This window comes from Citrus clementina, unplaced genomic scaffold (genome assembly GCF_000493195.1).
Source record: "Citrus clementina cultivar Clemenules unplaced genomic scaffold, Citrus_clementina_v1.0 scaffold_2, whole genome shotgun sequence".
In the NCBI taxonomy this organism is placed as follows: Eukaryota; Viridiplantae; Streptophyta; class Magnoliopsida; order Sapindales; family Rutaceae; genus Citrus; species Citrus x clementina.
The window spans coordinates 11,962,422-11,982,725 of record NW_006262688.1 but is presented as its reverse complement, the minus strand read 5'-3'; the positions used below and the strand labels follow the sequence as shown (position 1 = coordinate 11,982,725).

General features: G+C 35.3%; 3 protein-coding genes across 5 annotated transcripts; 2 read left to right on the top strand and 1 right to left on the bottom strand.

The window, feature by feature from the left end:
* Nucleotides 1-2,864: 2,864 nt before the first annotated feature.
* On the top strand, nt 2,865-5,540 carry LOC18051936 (cytochrome b-c1 complex subunit Rieske-4, mitochondrial). Its single transcript, XM_006446859.2, has 2 exons — nt 2,865-3,171; nt 4,616-5,540. Exons 1-2 carry the CDS (start codon nt 2,988-2,990, stop codon nt 5,257-5,259), a joined length of 828 nt encoding a protein of 275 aa, XP_006446922.1. The 5' UTR covers nt 2,865-2,987; the 3' UTR covers nt 5,260-5,540.
* Nucleotides 5,541-6,116: 576 nt separating this feature from the next.
* LOC18051935 (protein COFACTOR ASSEMBLY OF COMPLEX C SUBUNIT B CCB1, chloroplastic) lies at nt 6,117-8,095 on the bottom strand. Its single transcript, XM_024191397.1, has 4 exons — nt 7,650-8,095; nt 7,425-7,549; nt 6,551-6,703; nt 6,117-6,463 (listed from the first exon to the last, which is right to left on the bottom strand). Exons 1-4 carry the CDS (start codon nt 8,034-8,036, stop codon nt 6,277-6,279), a joined length of 852 nt encoding a protein of 283 aa, XP_024047165.1. The 5' UTR covers nt 8,037-8,095; the 3' UTR covers nt 6,117-6,276.
* Nucleotides 8,096-11,985: 3,890 nt separating this feature from the next.
* LOC18051934 lies at nt 11,986-20,128 on the top strand. 3 transcript variants are annotated; one of them, XM_024190154.1, is made up of 10 exons: nt 11,986-12,419; nt 12,863-13,251; nt 13,354-13,490; nt 14,275-14,388; nt 14,484-14,567; nt 15,233-15,409; nt 16,209-16,365; nt 17,517-17,680; nt 17,764-17,890; nt 18,124-20,128. In XM_024190154.1, the coding sequence occupies exons 2-10, from the start codon at nt 12,925-12,927 to the stop codon at nt 19,696-19,698; spliced, it is 2,862 nt and encodes a 953-aa protein (XP_024045922.1). In that variant the 5' UTR covers nt 11,986-12,419; nt 12,863-12,924; the 3' UTR covers nt 19,699-20,128. The 3 variants fall into 3 exon arrangements, with proteins under 3 accessions (XP_024045922.1, XP_024045921.1, XP_024045923.1); XM_024190153.1 differs by having other exon boundaries at nt 12,772-13,251; XM_024190155.1 differs by lacking the exon at nt 15,233-15,409 and having other exon boundaries at nt 12,772-13,251.
* The last annotated feature ends 176 nt before the right edge of the window (nt 20,129-20,304 follow it).

Below are 20,304 nucleotides of genomic sequence, written 5' to 3'. Positions count from 1 at the left end.
TTTGTTGTAATTTTCATTCCTTATCAAATTGTGAGTGTGTAAGTGTGGGAAACACTTGGGGTGAAGAGATTGGGGAGATAATCTCTTGGTTGTAAAGGTTCATTGACACCTTGGAAGTCAATTGTAAAAAACTTGAAGCCTTGGGAGGCTTGGATAGTGAAATCCTCGAGCTCGGTTGGCTTGGAGGCGTGGACGTAGGCGGGGATTGCCGAACCACGTAAAAATCCGCGCGTTTGTTTTTCTCTTCCCTTGATTTTATCTTTACGCTTGCTTGAATTTATTGTTCTCTATTTCATTAAGGCGTTAGATTGATTTATTGTGCGAATCGTATTGCATTATTTTTAAAAACTCAATTCACCCCCCTCTTGGGTTGCGTTACTTGCATTTCACATCCAACTTATACTCATGTGTAAATCTCCACATAAAAATAATTGTTCCTTCTCCATGATTCAGTTTATAGTTTTCTCATACCATAATTTCTGCCATCTACCAAGGCGACTAACTTGTCTTCCATTTCGAAGGCTTATGTGAATGCTAGGTACTAAAGTTCGCCTCATATTTTAAACAAGACAACGCTCCTCCATTAGCTCAATTTCACACCTCAACATATAATATGCGTACGAGGTATTCTTGATCTCCTCTAACATGCGATCCTTAAAGATAAACATATTATCATCATCATGTAAGAAATTGATGAGGATCCGTTGATAATTATCCCAGTTTGTATACTTAGTATATACTTTTCCGTACATTAAGTAGATAAACACGCCATATATGTCTTCTATGTTCATGCATATAGAATGATCGGGGTCCATCTTAAAATTCTTCATTTTCTTCACAAGTTCATTGCGAGATAAGTTATTATTAGTCTCAATTAGATCCATAGGAGAAACTCAAGCTCTAATTGTCATTAATCCCTCTTCCTCAGTCTACAATTTTCTAACGGGAGGCATCTAAGACAAATAACATAAAATTCATATTAGTGATTGTTAACAAACGACTAAAACACGAGATATAATCAATTTTTAGCCACTTTCCATGAAAGAAATATTTTCGAGCTCCCACTATAACGAAATATTTATTAATGTAATGCTCATCCAAGAAATAATATATATTTTATCCAAATTTTATTTCAAAATTAAAAATTAAAAAACTTTTATATAAGTTAAAATTAAATTTTGGATCAAACGGCGCCCAAATCAGAGTCTCGGATAGCAAGATACATTTAAAATATTAATCTGGACACATTATGCCACACGCATAGTCAGACGTGTATATTCTACGCGCAATACAATGCTTGCTACAATATGCTACAGTATCACTACAGTTTCACACAGCCATGCACTCTCCATGCACATAATCGGAGAGTGAGACCCACACGCCGCCTCTTTCGGATCCGATGATGTCAGGCCTGATATCTTCCAACTCGATTTTTCATCCTTATTCCAATGGTGGCTTTAGATTTTCAATCGAAGGTCAGAATAAGCCGTAATCATAAAAAAACCGAATATAATATTGTTCATCATCTTTTTCAAAATTAGGGTTTCTGAAATTTTGTAACACCAATGCAACCAGATTCATATTTTGGCCATAACTTTCTCATTTTAAGTTCGTTTTTAACAAATTACATATCGATGGAAAGCTCTCGAAAAGATCTTTCCAATGATTTATAACAAACAATGTTAGATTTCCTATATCAAAAGATATGATCAAATAAAGTTTCGAGTTTTATGTTTTAATTAGGGTTCATACAAATTAAACCCTAGGTCGCATTTATGTCATTTAATTCCAGAATTTTACAATGATTCTAGCATTCCAGAACATAAATTGAACAACCACCAGATTATATATTTCATGAAAAAAATTAACTCATAAAATTCATGCATTTTTCATGAAATAAATTTAACCATTCATACAAATCCAACACAAAAACCGGCTCTGATACGGTGATACCAATGTTGAAAATAATTAAGTATTTTAGAAATACATTTCTTCTCAAATTAAGCAGCAGAGTAATCAAGTGTTGGATCACGTCAATAGTCGAAAAAAAATCACGAATGGAAATCTCCCTCTAATCACATAATAAATGCCCTCCTTTTTTATGATTTGCTCAAAGGTCTTAAACTTTCTTCTCTCTTTGTTCTTGTTCCTCTGCTATTCACGTTCGTATTTTGTTAAGGGGGTTTTTTTCTTATCTTGGAAAGTAACATGGGAAGTTGATTTTAAATCAACTTCCTTTAACTTCCTATAACTGCACATGGTCATTGCTTACCCATCTAACAATTTCAATAGATAAAATTTCGGACCAAATTTCAATATTATACTCTAAATAGATCAAGTATTATTAATAGAAGAAAAATCAAATATAGCAAAGCAAATGTTATAAATATAGGGGTATATTTGTATTAAATGGGGTCCGTTTATCAAATAAAAATTTTAAAAATTTAATGGGGTGCATTTACGAGTAGAGAAGAGAATATATCTCCAACTAAAAATATATTATTTGTTCTTACAACTTTATATTTTTAATAATTTTAAAAAAATTTGAAAGTCACTCGATAAACCCGGGGCGACTACTAGGGCAACTATTATTCTAACTTCATCATAACATAACTTTTTTAGATTGAAATATTACTCTTGATACAGCTTAGATCCTTTATTATTAAAGAGTTTTTACTATGTAAAATAAAAAAGAATTACTATAATTTACCATGTAACATAGCAAGGCTCTTATGGTGGTGGAATCTTAACACCGGAACTGTCTAATTCTTATTAGTTATTTTTTCAACCATGATCACGAGTCAATGCTTACGTGTCAAAATCAGAGGCACTAGCTGAACAAGACGACGCCGCCTGATTGCTAAAATCACCATTTTGCCTTTTTATAACCCCGCTGTTTCACCAAAATTCCCAAAATTTCGCGAAAAGCGAGAGACCGATAACACCAATCGCCATTTCGAAGAGATAATCAGAGAGAGATTTTGAAGATGTTGAGGGTCGCGGCGAGAAGGCTCTTATCACCATCCTCATCATCGTCATTGAGGCCCATCGCTTCGTCTCGCAATATAATTAACGGCGCCGATTCATCGTCCTCCTCCAACGATGATTTCAGATCCAACGGCTTCTATGGCTCCGGATATCTTGGACCTCAGTTTCAACTTCCTTGCCGAGGTGAGTTAGGGTTTTTCAGCCGTCTTTTTTTTTTTTTGGCGATATTTTATTGGCCGATGTATGTAGGTTTTTTTTTTTTTTAACGATGTCGATACTTTTCTGTAATTTTATTCATTTTCGATTATGATACTAGTAGCTTTGTCTGAGATTAAGCTTGTTATTAGCTGTTAGGCTAAGATTATCGTTCATGGTGATAAATTTTTTTTAAAGAATTTTGGTATACTCGTGTAGATAAAAATGTGTTGTTGTTGTTTTTAATTCTCTACAAGATTAGTGTTTAGCACATCTATGCTGTGTGGGACTGGCAATACTCATACTGGAAAGGGCAGAAGGCATTGCGTTGTTGGTATGTAGAACCATTTTTTAAGGAAAAAGTATTATAGTTTTAAGCGAAGTCAAAATTTGTTGCAGCAAAAGGGTAAATTTTTCTGTTTCTAAGAACTATTAGGAATATGTTTAATGAGATCCTAACCTCAACTCATTTGGCGGTGGTTATTTTGGTAATAAATGAAGTAATACAGAAATTACCAGGCCTAACTAGAGTAAAAGAAATACTTGTAGAAGTGCCTCTCTCTTTTTTGAAAAATAAAAATTTCAATGAAAAGTGAAAGTCCAAGCTTTATGTTGTCTAAACCGACTTTCTCTGATGTTGATTGAGGAGCCAAAGTTTGCTACCAGAATTTTATGATAATGGATATATGGTGTTTCATCAAACCGATCTGTTGACTAGTGGAATTGTAGTGATGAATCCTGTCCACAATTAGATGGATGTTAAACGGGTTCTAATTGCAAAACCTTGCTGTGGTTCTAATGCCATTTCTCAAGTCAGTTTGGATGCTCACGGGGTTTCACTTTTTACTTAAAATATCGTGGTTGCTTATTTTCTCTTTTATGTTTAAAGATGTGTCACAAGCTCAAACTGGTTTGAAATGCTATATGTAGGAAAAATGTGCTTCTTAGCTCAATTTTCATTGGAGTCTTATGTTGTTTAGAGTTGAAGGGTGCCTACGAGTGGTTATGAGTGAGGGTTGAAACAATGATAATGTATGTAACAGTATTTTTGAGATGAATGACTCTGATAATCGATGGAAACAATAATCTTTTATTGTCTATTATGGTACATATTCATTTATTTATTATTTTGAAGTTGATCTATTGAATTGCTTGAGATTGATGGTATGTTAAATATGTTGCATGGTAACTCACCTAAATGGATGCATGAGATTGCTTGCTTACTCAACTCTAGTTATGGGGTTTTACTATTTGCTTCCACGTTTGGTGAGTGTCCTTGTGAGAAAATAGAAACTGGTACTGCATATTGTGAAGAAAAATAGTTGAGATGCAACAGTGCCTGCTAATTCCACTAAGGCAATAAATTATTTTTCTGTGATACATGATGCAAGTTACAAATTTTACTGGCCTGTTGATGTTGTTCGCTGCCCAGGTTTTTCTTCTGAGTCACTGACACCAAGAAATGAAGAAAGCCTGGTTCCAGGTGTTCCAGCAACAGTGGCAGCTGTTAAGAATCCCACTTCTAAGATAGTATATGATGAATACAATCATGAACGTTATCCTCCAGGTGACCCCAGCAAGCGGGCATTTGCCTACTTTGTCCTGACTGGTGGTAGGTTTGTGTACGCTTCACTCATCCGTCTACTTATCCTTAAATTCGTACTGAGCATGTCAGCGAGTAAGGATGTTCTTGCTATGGCCTCTCTTGAGGTTGATCTGTCCAGCATTGAGCCAGGCAGCACAGTGACTGTTAAGTGGCGGGGCAAGCCAGTTTTCATCAGACGTCGGACTGAGGAAGATATCAAGCTGGCCAACACTGTTGATTTGGGATCTCTTCGTGATCCTCAGCAAGACGCTGAGAGGGTTAAAAACCCGGAGTGGCTTGTAGTTGTTGGGGTCTGCACACATCTTGGTTGCATTCCTTTGCCAAATGCTGGTGATTTTGGTGGATGGTTTTGCCCTTGCCATGGTTCTCATTACGATATCTCTGGCAGGATTCGCAAGGGACCAGCACCATACAATTTGGAAGTACCCTCTTACTCCTTCTTGGATGAGAACAAGATGATCATTGGTTGATAAGTGTGGCGTCCTGTACCAGTGATCCATGGTTATTTGGGATCTCTTTTTTTTTTTTAATATTTTATCAGATAATGTCGAAGATAAATGCCTATCTTTGTGTCTTGCCACCCTTTCATTGGGGTTGGGATACTGTAACTCAGAATAAGTTGCCTGGTTTTGACACATTGTCTTTTAACCTAAATTTTCATTGTTTTTGTTTTACTACTTTTTTAGCAGTGCGTAAACTTTTTCAACCAATAGTGATGCAGAGGGCTCTCCGGCTCTCTTTATTATGTGTATGTTCATCTACAGAATGGTGATCGGCTCTGATTGTTCGTTGCTGTATATCTGATTTCTTTCTACAATTCCTTTTATAAGAGAAGGGAAAGCTTCTTATCTATTTTTTCTCCTCTCAATAACATAGATGTGCTGCTGCAGCTTTGCATGAAACGGTGTAACTGATTCATATTCATATCAGCTGTGGTTCTGTGGCCTGTGTAGTTTACCACTACTTGTCTGTATTCTTCAGCTCTGTGTTTTACGGATTTCTACCATAGCTTCGGGACCTGGGCTAGAATCCTCAGATTGCCTGGATAAGTTATTAATTGATCAGCCCGCTACCCTATAGCTCAATTTTACCTAATCAATATTGGCAGTCGCAACTTCTCTTTCTCGTAGCTTTGCAATTGCCCATCTGATTGCGTAAAAATTTCATGTTGAAGTCAAAGCTGCTTTATGGTGAAAACATTGCATGTACACTCATTCAAGACTCAGTGCAAGGATCTTTATTGACAATACAATATTAAGCTAATAAAAGATTCTAGATTGCAAGATACAAAAGCTAAAAAATAATCTGTATTAATAGCATATGAATCTCAAAATTTCTGCAGATTACAAACATAAAAAATCCTAATTCCCTCTCCTTTAAGACATTATACAGAGTGACAGTTGTAATAGCCTTGACTGCCCAATTTGCTGTACCTTCTATTACTAGGCCAACACAAAAATTTGGAATAATCTTTGCATCAATCTTTGTCATCTCTCAAAGATCCCCTTAACATATACCATTCCTTTTTCATTTAGCTGAAGCTCCTTTCTCATTTGCTCAACTTGCTGGTCATCCCCTTGAACAAGGATCTCGGACAAATCCCCGTCTTCTCCAACCATCATTTTAACTTTAATCTGCTCTTTCCTTGACGCTCGCTTCCAATAATATGCTCCCCTGTTTAGAACCCAATAGCATTAGTATTTCAAGCTAAATATTACGTCACTGATGAACAGAAACAGCACACAGGCAGTTTGCACTTACGCTAACGGACTTAGGATGGTGATCCAGAACCAATTATTGCCAATATCAGGATAGGTTATGGTAAGAACAAGGGCAACACTTGCCAAGCTGATGCAGGTGCAGAATGTGAGGAATGCTGCTTGGCCTCGACTTGGAACCATCATGCCTTCAAACCTTCAAACAAATTAGAAGCATTAAAAAGTAACCATTATGCTAATAAACATCACCAACAAGAGGCGTTTGTAAAATTCACTTCAGCATTCAACATTCAGCATTTGTCCCTCATCCTTAGCATTCTGTAGTAATATTACGTCGAGTAGTACTATTGTGAAAACACTTCAGGTCAAATTGCACACATAATTATCATTATCAAGTGCTTAATAAAGCACTTAAAAGTACTATTTGTTGTAGAAATACACCTATTACATGCTCTCTAAAAAGAACCCGAGGTGTCTTTTCAATTCCAGAAACCATATTGGTCTACAACACTACAACACAGATAAAAAATGCACTTTTCGTAAATGTTTTTCCTAATGATTCCCTAAAAACCCCTACAATACTCACCCTACATCAATGAAGCTATTAGCTTGAATTTTGATTGAGAAGGCATTTAAAATGAAATGATAGTTGATATATAATAAACATTTGAAATCATAGGAAAAATTCTAACCGTGATTGTGCCATTGTGTATTCCATGTGAAACCCAAAAAAGGTCCTATAGCAATACCAAAATTTTCTAGCAGAATGGGCGAGTATTGGAAGTTGAAGCTATAGCATGCACAACTAATTAGCCATTTTGACACAACATCACATTAGAGAAATGCATTGCATACACCACAAAATCGACTGTAAAAGGTATCCAGATAGATAAGAGGATGAGACACTAGTGGCTTACGTTATAACCTCTCCTCTATCAGTGACCACAAAATTATTGCGAGTGAAGAATGAAAAGATTTCTCCCGCAACCTGATTCGGTGCCTTCTTGCTTTCCCCTTCTCCTACAAATGTCTTTTGCACTATCTGCAACAATAATGAAATGAATCCCATAACTCATTTCAATCTGAGGGTGTCCTCAAAATATCTTTAAGAAGTAATTTGAGGTAACTAAAAATTCATATACCTTGGATTTAACTGAGCGTTTGATGAGGGACCAAAGGCCAGGAACAGAGATGACAAACAAACCAAGAGAAGTGTAGTAGCTAGCCAATGAATAGCCTGCAGTACTCTCTGCTAGTAGATACAGTGACTGACGGTTTTGGTCAAGATTGTTGATGTGCTCAATAAGAGCTGAAGTTGATGCTAAGAGAGGCTCTTGCACGGCTACAGCAACTGCTAGCTGCTTCTTCTTGGCTCTTGTTGTTGGTGAAGAGGGTGGGTTTGGAGCTTGCCTCAGCCATGATTGCTGTTGAGTTGAGTCCTTGAATTTAAGCTTCGAGTGAAGAGAGAATGAACAGAGAAGCTGTGGGGTTGGCGGTGATGACGACGACGATAATAGCTTTGCTGCCATTTTTAGTTTTGCAGGAGATCGATATCGAAGCTGTGTAAAATTTTATGGTTACGGTTCAGTTTTTTTCTTCTTTTTGTGATGGTCAGCTGTTTGAATGGCCAGGATTTGATAGCGTCTTTGGTAGCTAAACGACACGATGACACGTTTGTGAACGAACGAAACGACTGATATTGGCTTAAACGACGACTCAACTGCGAAATGTGAATGCATTAGAGGCCCATTGTTCGACTAAAAAAAAAATGATATTCCATTATGATATATTTGTATTAAAATTTGAAGAATTTGATCAGAAGAATAGAGTTGAACATGCGTTTAAAAAAAAATACGACATTGAAATTAGAATTGTGCATATGATTTTAGAAGCATATTTTAATTTACATTTTGCTTAGAAAATGATCTTTAACTAATTGAATTACCTAGGAATTAGCAAACTTTCTGATATAAACTTTGAGTGATTGTTGCAATTGTACGGGTTCAAAGAGGTAATATGCGAACTTATTAAATCTATTGAATGAATCTCAAATCTTACATTCGGGTCTGTAACTATAAATTTTTAAATTGCTACAAATAAATTTTGTATTCTATTCTGTTGCTTTTAATGGAGTATGATTATTTCATGATCAAATTTCTCATGAGGATAATTTTTGTGGGTGATTAGTGGTTAATAAATAAAAAAATATTAAATTTTAACTAGGGGTATTATTATTTTACCACCTAAACTTTTCTGATATATTACGTTATCACCAAAATTTTCTAGTAATTATTTTTTTATATATAATATTTTACTTTTTATCATTTTACCATCAAACTATTAACTTCAATTAAAAAATTACTGTCTTAGAGATATTTTAGGAATTTTAGTATATCAAGGCAAAAGTTTTATAATTCGGGTGGGCTGTTTGAACTCACCAATTTACTGCCTACACTTTCTTTTTAATTAAGAATTTTATTATGCAAATAATTTTTGAAAAAGTTACATAATTAACCATTTCTTCTCAATTTCATAAGTTCTCATCAATTAATTCAAATATATTATTTTAGCTACAAATTATTGATATCACTAACTAAGAGGAACAAAACTCACAATTTTAAAATGAAAATCAATAATTTTTTATTAGTTATGAAAATTAATGAATATATAAATTAATGAAAAAAAACTAAAAATCAAGGAAAAAAATTCTTATATATAGAATGCATAAAATAAAGATGATAATATACTTAGAAAGACCAAAAAATTAAAAAGAAAGTAAAATTGAGTGTTCAGTTTATAGAATACAAGAGGTGAGAGAGAATACACAATTGTAAGATAGAGAAAGAAAAATATTAGTGAAGGATATTTTCAAGATTTTTAAATTTTAAATATTTAATAATGAATTTATTTTTTAAAATGGGTGTAGAGAGAAATTTGGTGGGTTCAAATAGCCCCACCCTTATGATACTTACAATTTTATCAATTGATTATTATAGATATCTAAAATACTCAATTAATAAAACCATTCTCTCTAAATAATTAATTTTATTTTTTAATTCAAAAAATTAAATTATACTTACATAGGTTGAGGGTAAAATAGACCTTTATTGTAAATTATATTAACTTTAAACAATTTGGTGGTAAAATAATAAAATTTTAAACATTAATAAGAAAAAATAATTGTTAAAAAACATAATATGTTAAAAGAAATTAAACGATAAAATTATAATATCCCTTCTAACTATTCTCGATCAATACGAAAAAACAGAAATAAATTGAAACAATGTGAATGCGAGGCACAAGTCACAGAACAAACAGCAATAAAGGAGGGAGACCATACATCAATAAGAAAAAGGATAAAACGTTTACTTTGAAACCTCAAAAAGTCCACAATATCATACAGACCACAAGTTGCCTTCTGCTTTAACTATTCAAACCAAACCATGAACGGCTTGGCACTAGGGCTAAGCCCAAGCCAAACACAATTAGTAATTATTATTCTTCGCTTTAAAATAATTAAATAAATATAAACTTATTGGCAGTTTTTTTTTTCCCCGAAAAGATGTGTAGGTAGTATATAATTTTAAATATTGTATTCTCCACAGCATTAGAAAACATTTTTTTTTTAAATCCTCAATTGAGATTTATATTTTCTCAAATTTATCTCATTTACAACAACGAGATCTATAATAAAAAATAAGATGGATGAAAATATGTGTTTCTATTTTCTGTAATTATTGAATTGGATGAGAATTAGTTAGTCAATTTAAATGAATTAGATTTATCATCAATAATTCAAGATACTAATTTTTTTTTTCTTTCAATGCAACAATTCACGCATTTTATCCTTCACAACTCCCGTTCATATGCACAATCTTAGAAATTCTACATATAAAAATTCCATAAATCACTAATATTTAGTGCATTGTTCATTTATTTACTTTTTATGCCTAACTTGTGAGCCCCGTATGAATCTATTTGGGCTCTCATATCATGTTGACTCCCAAAATTTCATATAGATTAGATGTAATTGACACCACTAACTACAAAAGTTAAATAAATTGGATTACATGCTCAAGGGTTATTCAATATATTAGATTGCATTGTATTATTTGTAAATAATCATAATAGTAACTAAATAAAAATCAAATAAAGTCAAATCAAGCAGTCAGCAATTGGGATAAAACAAAGAAAATAAACTCAACAAATGACTGTTACATAACAAAACAAGGTAAATTCACGAGTGTAGGATGAAGATAAAATTTGTGTCATCATTTATCAATAACAATTGGCAATATTTTAATAACATGAAAAGTAACATTAATAGTGTTAAATCAATTAATTGCATTTAAAGATGATAAATGGGCTGGACGGCACGTGGCATGGTATGGACATAGCACGTATCCCTATAGCACAAGCACGTTTTGATGGGACACATGGCACGACACAACATACACGCAGGCTAAATCAGACTTAGAATTCTAGGCACGTGGGTTTTAAAAGTACGGTACGATCAGAAATAAGCTAAAGCACAATATGTAAAAAAGCCAACAATAAACACGTTTCACTTTTTTTATGAAAGTAAAATTAAAATTTTATGATTTTACAAATAACTTAAAATTGAATCTTTTAAATTCATTTAATTCATAGTTTGAAAAAAAATACTATAATTGATTTATATTTATAATTTAGTAAAAAATAATCGATATCATGATTTAATAAATAAAATTATAAATATCATGATTTTATAATATATGTATTAATATTATTGAGTTATGATCTATAACTCTATGTAAGTTCAAGATAATAATTAAATTAACTATTAAGAAAAATTTATTATTATTGTCGTTGTTAAGTATTAAAAAGGAATTATAATACCATAAGGTCAAATTTAGTCATTAATATTACATTCTCTTACTATTTTTAGTTTATTATTATTGAATATACACTTGAGTTTTGAATTTTCTATTCTATTAAATTTAAATAAAGACACATAGATCCAAAAAAGTATATAGGCTTAAAAAAAGTATACTCACTTTTTTTGTTTGGCACGACATAGCATGTGTGGCCATGACATGAGTACACACGGCACGTGTGTCGGGCTGAGCTTAAGCAAAAAAATTAGGTACGGTATGAAACGGTACAAAACACATAATGTGCACGGTACGATACGAGCACGAGCACTCATGGACCTTCCTTTGATGGCTGTCCCATTGGCCATCTCTAATTGCACCAATTAACATCCCTTGATAAAAAGTATAAATTTAGTTAGGTGAGAGAGAACACTCCATTACCAATAAAAAATCAACATCAAATCTTTGATTTTTCTTTTTTTCCTAATCTATCAGTGAGAGGAGAAATCATCTCATCTTACCATTAAAATCACACACATGCACAAAAATGAAAAACTAAAAAAAAAAATATGAATAAATAAATATGCACCACCGACACGGATAAGAAGAAAAAGGAAAAAAAAAAGGGAAAAATAGAGCGGACTTAGAGGAAGTGACAAACAAAGACAAGCCGTGGATCGAGCCGAGCTGAGCCGCGCCCAAGCGCCCGATTGAAAGACAGAATGTTACACTAATCACCATCACGGTTGCGACCAACCTCAGTCGTCCGATCTTTTTCTCCATCAATCAGCTCATCATCCCATTTGTTTTTCGTGTTTCTGTTTGTTTTTGGTTGCCTCTCCACTCTCTTTCACTCGTCTCCACAAAAGAGAGGGGAAAAAAGAAAAAAGAAAAAACCTAATCGGATAATACAATTATACGAAACCCCATCTTTTTAATCTCTCGCTGCTCTGTCGCCCGTGCCGTTATTAAATAAATACGATAATTTAATTTAATTTAATTTTGTTATTATAGGTTTTCGCTGCTGATTTAGTGGGCCAGAGTTAGAGTTAATTTCAGGTATTACTTTTTGTTCTGTGCCTTTTTATTTTAGGGTTTATTTTCTTATTTTTTCGCTAATTCGAGTTCTTAATTACGTTCTTTTTCATTGTCTTCTTTATCTGGGGGATAATTGGTTTTGGGTCTGTATTGTGTTAATTCAAATGGTTTAATTCTTTTCAGTTGCATTGTTGGATGTTGAAGATTGTTTTTTCGTTTTACTGAAATTTGGCCTGGATTTGTGGCTTATTTATTTTCTTTTTCATTAAAAATAGCTTAGTAAAATTTATACTATGGAGTCGTGAACTAATTTGGTGATTGTTGAATATTGTTGTTGCTTCCTTGAACTCTTGTGTTTACTTTGTTTTTTCAGTACCACTTCTATTATCTGGTGATTCATCGGCTTAAGTTAATGGGTTTTTATTCCATTGAAGTAATTGTATGTGGTTATTGGTGGTTTGTAGTTTCGTATGGACGGTAACTACTATAAGTGCTTTAGCTAGGGATTTTTTGACATATTGTGTCAATGGCGGCTGATCAGTGGAGAAAAAGATTGAATGGTGTTAGTGTTGGAGGTTGTAGTCCTTTGGAGGATTATAAGATGAAGAAGAGAAAATTGGGATCGCTACAAAATGGTTTGAACTCGAAATCAAATATTTCCCTTAAGTGGGATGAAAGTAAAAAAAAGGTCATTGCCAAACAGGAACAGATTGGGATAAGTCGAAGGATTTCAAAGCCATTTACTGATTCTGTTTCGGGTTCAAAAACTGTTTTGGGCCATTTAGCGGATGCTTTTTCTGTTCCCCAAGAAATTTTTGAGTTGGAGAATTTGACTGAGGTGCTCTCGTATGAGGTAACTAAAAGTCTATAGTTATTATTACGTACTATTTTGCTGCAAATAGTGTTTTCTGGAGCTCAAGTTTTGTTATATCCATTTGTATGGAACTTGTTACAGGTTTGGCAGACTCAATTATCAGAAGAAGAGAGAAACTATCTCAAACAGTTTCTTCCCAGTTCGCAAAATGCTGAGCAAGTTGTGGAAGCATTACTTACTGGGGAAAATTTTCACTTTGGAAGTCCATTTCTCAAATGGCAAGTATTTACTTAAGAAACAATTGCGCACAAATTATGTAACTATAGACAAAATACACACACATCTCATACATGCATCTCGTAAATTATCCAAACTCACACTCAGACATAAGCATGCATTAATGATTCACATAATATGCATGTTCACTTTTCTTCTTGTGGTTATATTAGTAAGAACGGTTAAAGGCTTATGTGGAAAGCAGTATTCTATTCCTTCGCGGTAACTTCCGCTAGTCTGATTTTCGATATACAGATATGTTTTATGCCACTGGTATATGTCAAGATTTAAGAATACTTTTAAGCTGATTTGCAAGCACAAGCAGTCAGACGAAGGGTAGTGAGAAGGATTAGTGATTTTGGATTAAGTTATAGGTTGGATGATTAGAAAGAGAGAGAGATATGAAAGAATGACGTGCCTCTTGTCTTGAGATGACTGTTTTATTTCATTCTCATGATAGTGTATTGCAGTTATGCTTGTTTTGGGTCGTGGCAGGGTAACAAGGGAATCTGGAAAATTTAACCTGCTAATCAAAGTGAGAAAAGAAATAAGTATTGTCAGGTTATCACTTGGTTCACATTATTTGGTATCATTTGGGTCTACTGTGTCCAAGCTTGTATGAAACAAACTTTATCACAACTGCAGCTTTATTTATAAGCTATTTGTATGCTTCAGCATGATATAGAATGTGAAAGATGGACGTATAATGTACTTTATGGTCCTTGAAAGACTTATCCCTAGTCCAAGATCCGGGTTAGTTTATGTAATGGAAAAAAATTGCTGCAGGGGTGCTTCACTTTGTTCAGGCAATTTTCATCCTGATGCAGTTCTTCACAAGGAACGATCTTTAAAGGCCGATAAAAAAGCATACTTCTTGGAGTTGCAGAAATATCATAATGAGTATGTGGTTGTAGCCAATATTTACACCTCTTGTCATACTGTTGTTTGAACTGGTGCATTTGCCCAAATTATGTAGTAATGCTTTGTCTTTGCAGTATTCTAGAGTACTTGCAGAAGTTGAAGCAAAGATGGGAAAGCTGCAAAGATCCAGAAAAGGAAATTTTACCGAAGATTTGGAGGTTGATATTCATGTCTCAATTTTTTTTTCCCTGTAAATTGTTAATGTTATGTGGAGGCAGTAGCTTCCACCTTCTTTACTTCAGATAACTCATAAGTCACGCAGAGTGTGTGTTTCTGATTTTGGAGAAAGATGATTGCTCATTAATTTACAATCTGATTTGTTGTTACATGGAAGTTAATGAGAGATTTACATTCTGATTTTACTCAAACTATCTTGTTGTGCAAGTTTTTATGTTTTTAATTTTATTTGGAGATGATGGGGCTTCAGATATCTTAGTGGAATTAGCTCACTGGAGTGTATCTGATGAAATGGGTTTTTACAACCTAAATGAGGAGCTTTTTTTATGGCTGAAATATTGTTGTGATTGCATGATTAATAATTGGTGATTTTCTAGTTATTCCTTTTCTAATATTTCTTTTGTACAACTTGAAAGACGTTCAGATGTTTGCTTTTTATAAAATGTAGACTTCTTCATGTTCCATTGCAACTCAACTTTGAATTGCTTCAACTCTTTGAATTTCATTGGAACATGAAGGCATCCACTGTTTATAATGTATGAACAACATGGCTGGAGAATAATTGAATACACACACCTTTTTTCATTTGTTACCCTTTCCTTGATGGTGTTTTATCTCATTACGTGTCTTTAATGAGTTGTTTTAGGTTGAGAAGGGATGTAGAGAAAAGAATTTCCTCAAATGCTTATGAATCTAGACCGCATGACCTTGAGCAGGATGTTACTGCAACATCTGAATCATGTTCATGGGTAGCAGATGAGAAAGCATGTAGTAGTGATAACCAGAACTCCTCAGTTATGAAGGGAGGAGAACTTCACAAAAGGTAACTTAGATCAACAAGCAATAGCACTCAAATCTGCAAGATTTATTGTACATAATTTAGACATAGATTTTCTGTTTTATACCTTCATATAAGGATTTTTGGAAGAAAATTTCTTCTTCTTTTGTCAATTCCCCCCCCCCCCCCCCCTCTCGCAACTTGCAAGAATATATGTTTGTATGTTTTCATTGATGTGTCTCTGATAGGCGTTAGAGGCTGGCTATCTTCTTGTTTTTGGGACTGGTTGACTATTTCCAGTAATTGCAAAAGCATAGTTTGGGTAGGATTTGATGTTGTTTTATCTCATTCATTTATTTATTTTGGATTTGGTGTTGTTTTATCTCATTCATTTATTTATTTTAATGTGTTACGCATATTTCTTCTTTTAACTAGTATCACTGGCTGGGTTTAATGTGTGCAAACTAAGGACAGATTTACTTTCTTGATTTTCATACTTAAAATATGTTAAAGTTTGTTCTGGATGTGTCAGATGTTATTGCCCAAATAATATCTCTGGTGAAATGCATCTGGGCATAGTTTCTTGTCACAATGATATCTCTTTTTCCTTGTTAGTGTCTTTGCTTGTCATTAGACCCCAACATTTTTTGTATTTATGCTTATTTCCTGGATCTCTTATGTCACGAAAAGAGGAATTATCATGCCCTGTATTGATGAGCTTAAAACTTATTCGGTTATTGTTTTCATGGCTCCTTTATAAGTTTGTTCTGGCTTCTTGTTTCTCTGGGAATTATATATCTCTCATTTGATTGTGATTGATCTTATAAATTTCCATGAGTCTCAGGAACTATGATAAAGGTTTCAAAAAGAACAAATCTACAAATTCATTGATTGCTTCAGAGAATGTGCTAAATGTGGGAACAAAATTGAAAAAGGGATATAAGCTAAACAAGCACAATATCCACCATAATGATGGAGCCCAGTACATGTCATATGTCAAGGTTAGGCATCTCTTTAATTTTTGTTCAAGTTTAAAAAGCTTATTAAATATCTGATAAAGCAGGAACTGCTTGGTAACTCATTGTGATTCTATGAATGGAAAAATGATCCTTCTTGAATGATTTAACTTTGATTTTAATTACAATTTTATTTAATTTTCTGTAATATTTGTTCGAGTGTTTAATACTATTGTTTGTGCCCCTTTTAGTTCAAGTGGTAACTTAACAAGCAGCTTTTGATGAAAAATTAAAACCGTTATTTAACTAATCCACATTAAAGGGTTGCAAAGATTGTATAACACTTTACCACTCTCAACTGAGTGAAGACTATAAGATAACACTGCCGACATAAATAAAAAATTATTAAAGAACTAATGCAAAATGCCCCAAAGGGGCAGCCCACTTGGTTGAGGGCTTGGGATCTGGTGCTTGGCTGTATCCAGGTCTCTGGTTCAGTCCTTCTGGTGAGCTTATAAATTCCACCCTTTGTTGTCTCTCGGGTATTGGGGTTGGGGCACCCGACTGACCCCTAGTTTAGGGCCTGGCCGGAGCAGACCATGGTCCGGGTTGGTGCAGTAGTCTGGGTTACCAGATAAAAAAAAAAGTAACAGAATTACAGTACTCATGAATAAGAAAACGGGCCACTGCTGAAATTCACTTTTTGGTCTGGTGTAAGATTGTGTTGAAACATGTGTTAGGTATTCACTTGTATGTACTTGCTTTCCCCTTTTTTTCTTGGCTGTGGTCAATGGGTCAGGTACTTTCCTATCCAATACTGACAGTGATAGGATTTTTATCCTGGATCTTTCCTACAACCCCTTCAGACTTTTCCAGCAAGCTGTCAAGCACCTTTTTGTTTGCCATGTAATTGTTTCTCAAATCTGGATTTCTCTGGTGTCAAAAGCTTTGGAATTTTGTCTTCTGCAGTGGTTTTGGTTTCATTCCTATGACACCTTTAAAATTCTGCCACTGGGATTTCATGATTTTCAAGTCTCTCCTGTCTTAGCTTCCTGTCCTACATTCATGTCAGTCTTACCAAGCTCATGATTTACCTCAGTCATAAAGTTATAATTCCAAAACATTGATTGAGGAGATCAAATGTGGTTTTGGTGTTTTGGAGGTTCTTGCTGATAACGTCTTTTGGAATTTGTCAGATTAGCAGGAAGCAGCATGAACTTGTTAAGAGTATGAAGCAGTCTGGTAAGAGCATTCAGTGCCGGTCGATGAACCGTGTTTTAGGCAACTTGGAGAGTTTGCATGTTCAACCTTATGAAGTATTTCTGGAAGAAGAGCAGAAGAAGAAGTTGCATGAGCATTGGTTAGTTTGCTTGGAAGTGTACATTTTTTGTAAATTAATAAAAGTCTTTTGAGTTACTCCTGAATTTTATTGTGTTTCTGTAGGTTGAAATTGGCCACTGAAGATCTCCCTGCATTTTTTGTCAACTGGAAAGAAAGAAAGAAACAGCTGTGGGAAGTCACATTGTCTCTGAGGCAAGAGATGATGGACAAACTAGAATGTCAGATTGAGGTCAGTTATTCGGACTTTCTTGCTATTACCGTCTCTCTTTCTCTCTCTTTTAATGGGTGTCTTTTCGTCCATTTCTGATGAAATTTCTGTTCATGCTTGCATGGACGGACTGTTGTGCATAACATAGCTTGTGTTCAGAAGACATACTGAACCTTTGTCTCTATGTTCTTGCGGAGTTTAAATCTTCCCGGTGGTACTATGTTTAACTTGATTGTTTGTTATATGGTGTCCAGGATGAGGAGAAAGAGAACTCTGGCATTCAGGATGAGGAGGAAGAGAACTCTGGCATTCAGGATGAGGAGGAAGAGAACTCTGGCGGCGTTCAGGACGAGGAGGAAGAGAACTCTGGCGGCGTTCAGGACGAGGAGGAAGAGAACTCTGGCGTTCAGGACGAGGAGGAAGAGAACTCTGACGTTCAGGATGAAACAAGAGAGAACCCTGAAAGTCCACCACAGGATAAGAAGGAAATTGTAGCAACAAACCATGAGTCTAACATAGAAGAAAATGTGGATGGTGGCCAGGGTTCTCCATGGAATCAGTCTCCTGAGCAGATTGCTTGCCTTAGTGAGAGCCATGAGTTAAACCATGTAGACCATGAGTCTAACATAAAAGATGATGGAGACTCTGACCCGGGCTCCCCATGGAATCAATCACCTGAGCCGGTCATTTACCCTAGTGGGAGCCATGAGTTAAACCACATAAGTGTGGATCCTGAAAAGGATCACGTTGCCCATAACTCAGATAATTCTTCGTCAGATGTACGTGGGAACTCAGAGCAAATGAACACTGCAGATGATGCTGTCAATCGGGAAGTTCCGCTTTCTACTGGTGGAGATGTCTGGCAAGCCATTAGTAGGCCGCATTCTTTCTATGATTCTACTGCAAGCCATGAATTTACTACCAGTGGGTTGCCACTTATGAATCCACAACATAACCAAGATCAAAGGACTCGATTGATTGATCTGGAATCTGACTTGCATCAAGAAGACATGAGTAAAGATTTGTTGCACAGGCAACCAGATGATGGTGCCTTAAGCTCATATCAAAACCACGGCCGAAATGAGCTCCTGCAATCTCTTTTCAAGGGCCGGGAGATGTTATCATATCATCAAGAGCAGAAACAGACAGGGCTCCATTTCCAACCACCAGACAACTCAATGATGGCAGATGATGGCCAGTTCCCTGGACATTTCCAGGAGCATTTGGAGACATCATTGCCACTTGAGCAGGGGCAGAAGAGGATGAATGAGTTTTTCATGCAACAGAACATGTCACAGAATATTTTCTCCGACAGAGGTAGATACTTAATTCCAAGGCAAGAAAACTTGCAACTGGGAAACATGCATAATTGGAATGTCAATCCTGTCCACATTTCGGAGCCTCTTGAATCTCGCTTAAACGGTGGAGAATTGTTGAGTCAGAACTGGTTTTCTGGTGAGCATCAAGTTCGTGGTGGCTGGACCAATTCAGGTGGAGTTAGTATCCAGAGCCCGAGCGTCGGGAATGGAAGCAATGCAGATCAGAGTCTGTATAGTGTTCTACCCAGCTGTAGCCAATTACGTTCGGTTAATCCTTATGATTCGGTAGGAGCAAATGAGCAGTTTATTTCTTCAAGGAACTATGGATTGATGGCCGGAGGTGTTCCTGGGATGAGTAATGCATTACCAAACCCAGCTCATCCACTTGACTACTTGGGTGGGCGTGATTCTGTGATGCCAGACGAGATGGGTTGGATGAACATGCCAAATCAGAATCCTACTTTGCATGATCCAATGGGGAAGCCATACTTGAGGTCTTGGAATCACTAATAACATTCTTCCCCATGTTGACGTTGAGGTTAAAATTGATACCTGGGTTGGAAAATTGCTAAGAAATGATGAATGCAAGATGCATGTGGCAGGAGTTTGTAACCTGTTACTCATTGAAGGGAGATAATTTTGTGGTTACTGCAGATTCGCAGAAGCCAGAGTATACAAACCCTGAGATAGGTTTATTGTAAATACACCTACAGAAGAGCCAACTCAACACCATGTATATAACTTTAGATGTTAGATGGGCAGGTGAGAGATAAGTTGTGGGAAGAAGGGGAAAAATTCAGATTTCTCCTTATTGTTATTTGGTAGGCCAAAATATATATACATATTACATTTCATCTCTATGGGGATTTTTTGCTCTCTTGTTGACCGAGGAATATTTCAATAATTTTGGAGGCTAGGAATTGCTAAGCTCTCAGCTCTCGCTCTTTCTTGCTGTCGCTGTAACTCATGTTCTTTAGTTTTGCGTTCAGTTTCCTCACAAATTCACAGTCCGCTCCTGCTTGTTGCGTGTGTGCGCATCTCAGCGGATCAGCTTATGCGAACTTCATTCTCCACAATCCATAAAAAGATGAATTCGTTAAGCTGATTCTTCCTTCC

Bases quoted from the DNA above. Each gene is read 5' to 3' on its own strand.
- LOC18051935 (XM_024191397.1), bottom strand. From the start codon at position 8,036: ATGGCAGCAAAGCTATTATCGTCGTCGTCATCACCGCCAACCCCACAG. The intron at 7,550-7,649 runs GTATATGAATTT...TTATTGTTGCAG, and splicing joins AACGCTCAGTTAAATCCAAG to ATAGTGCAAAAGACATTTGT. The intron at 6,464-6,550 runs GTAAGTGCAAAC...GGTTCTAAACAG, and splicing joins ACCATCCTAAGTCCGTTAGC to GGGAGCATATTATTGGAAGC.
- LOC18051934 (XM_024190154.1), top strand. From the start codon at position 12,925: ATGGCGGCTGATCAGTGGAGAAAAAGATTGAATGGTGTTAGTGTTGGA. The intron at 15,410-16,208 runs GTAACTTAGATC...CATGAGTCTCAG, and splicing joins GGAGGAGAACTTCACAAAAG to GAACTATGATAAAGGTTTCA. The intron at 17,681-17,763 runs GTTAGTTTGCTT...GTGTTTCTGTAG, and splicing joins AAGAAGTTGCATGAGCATTG to GTTGAAATTGGCCACTGAAG.
- LOC18051936 (XM_006446859.2), top strand. From the start codon at position 2,988: ATGTTGAGGGTCGCGGCGAGAAGGCTCTTATCACCATCCTCATCATCG. The intron at 3,172-4,615 runs GTGAGTTAGGGT...TTCGCTGCCCAG, and splicing joins GTTTCAACTTCCTTGCCGAG to GTTTTTCTTCTGAGTCACTG.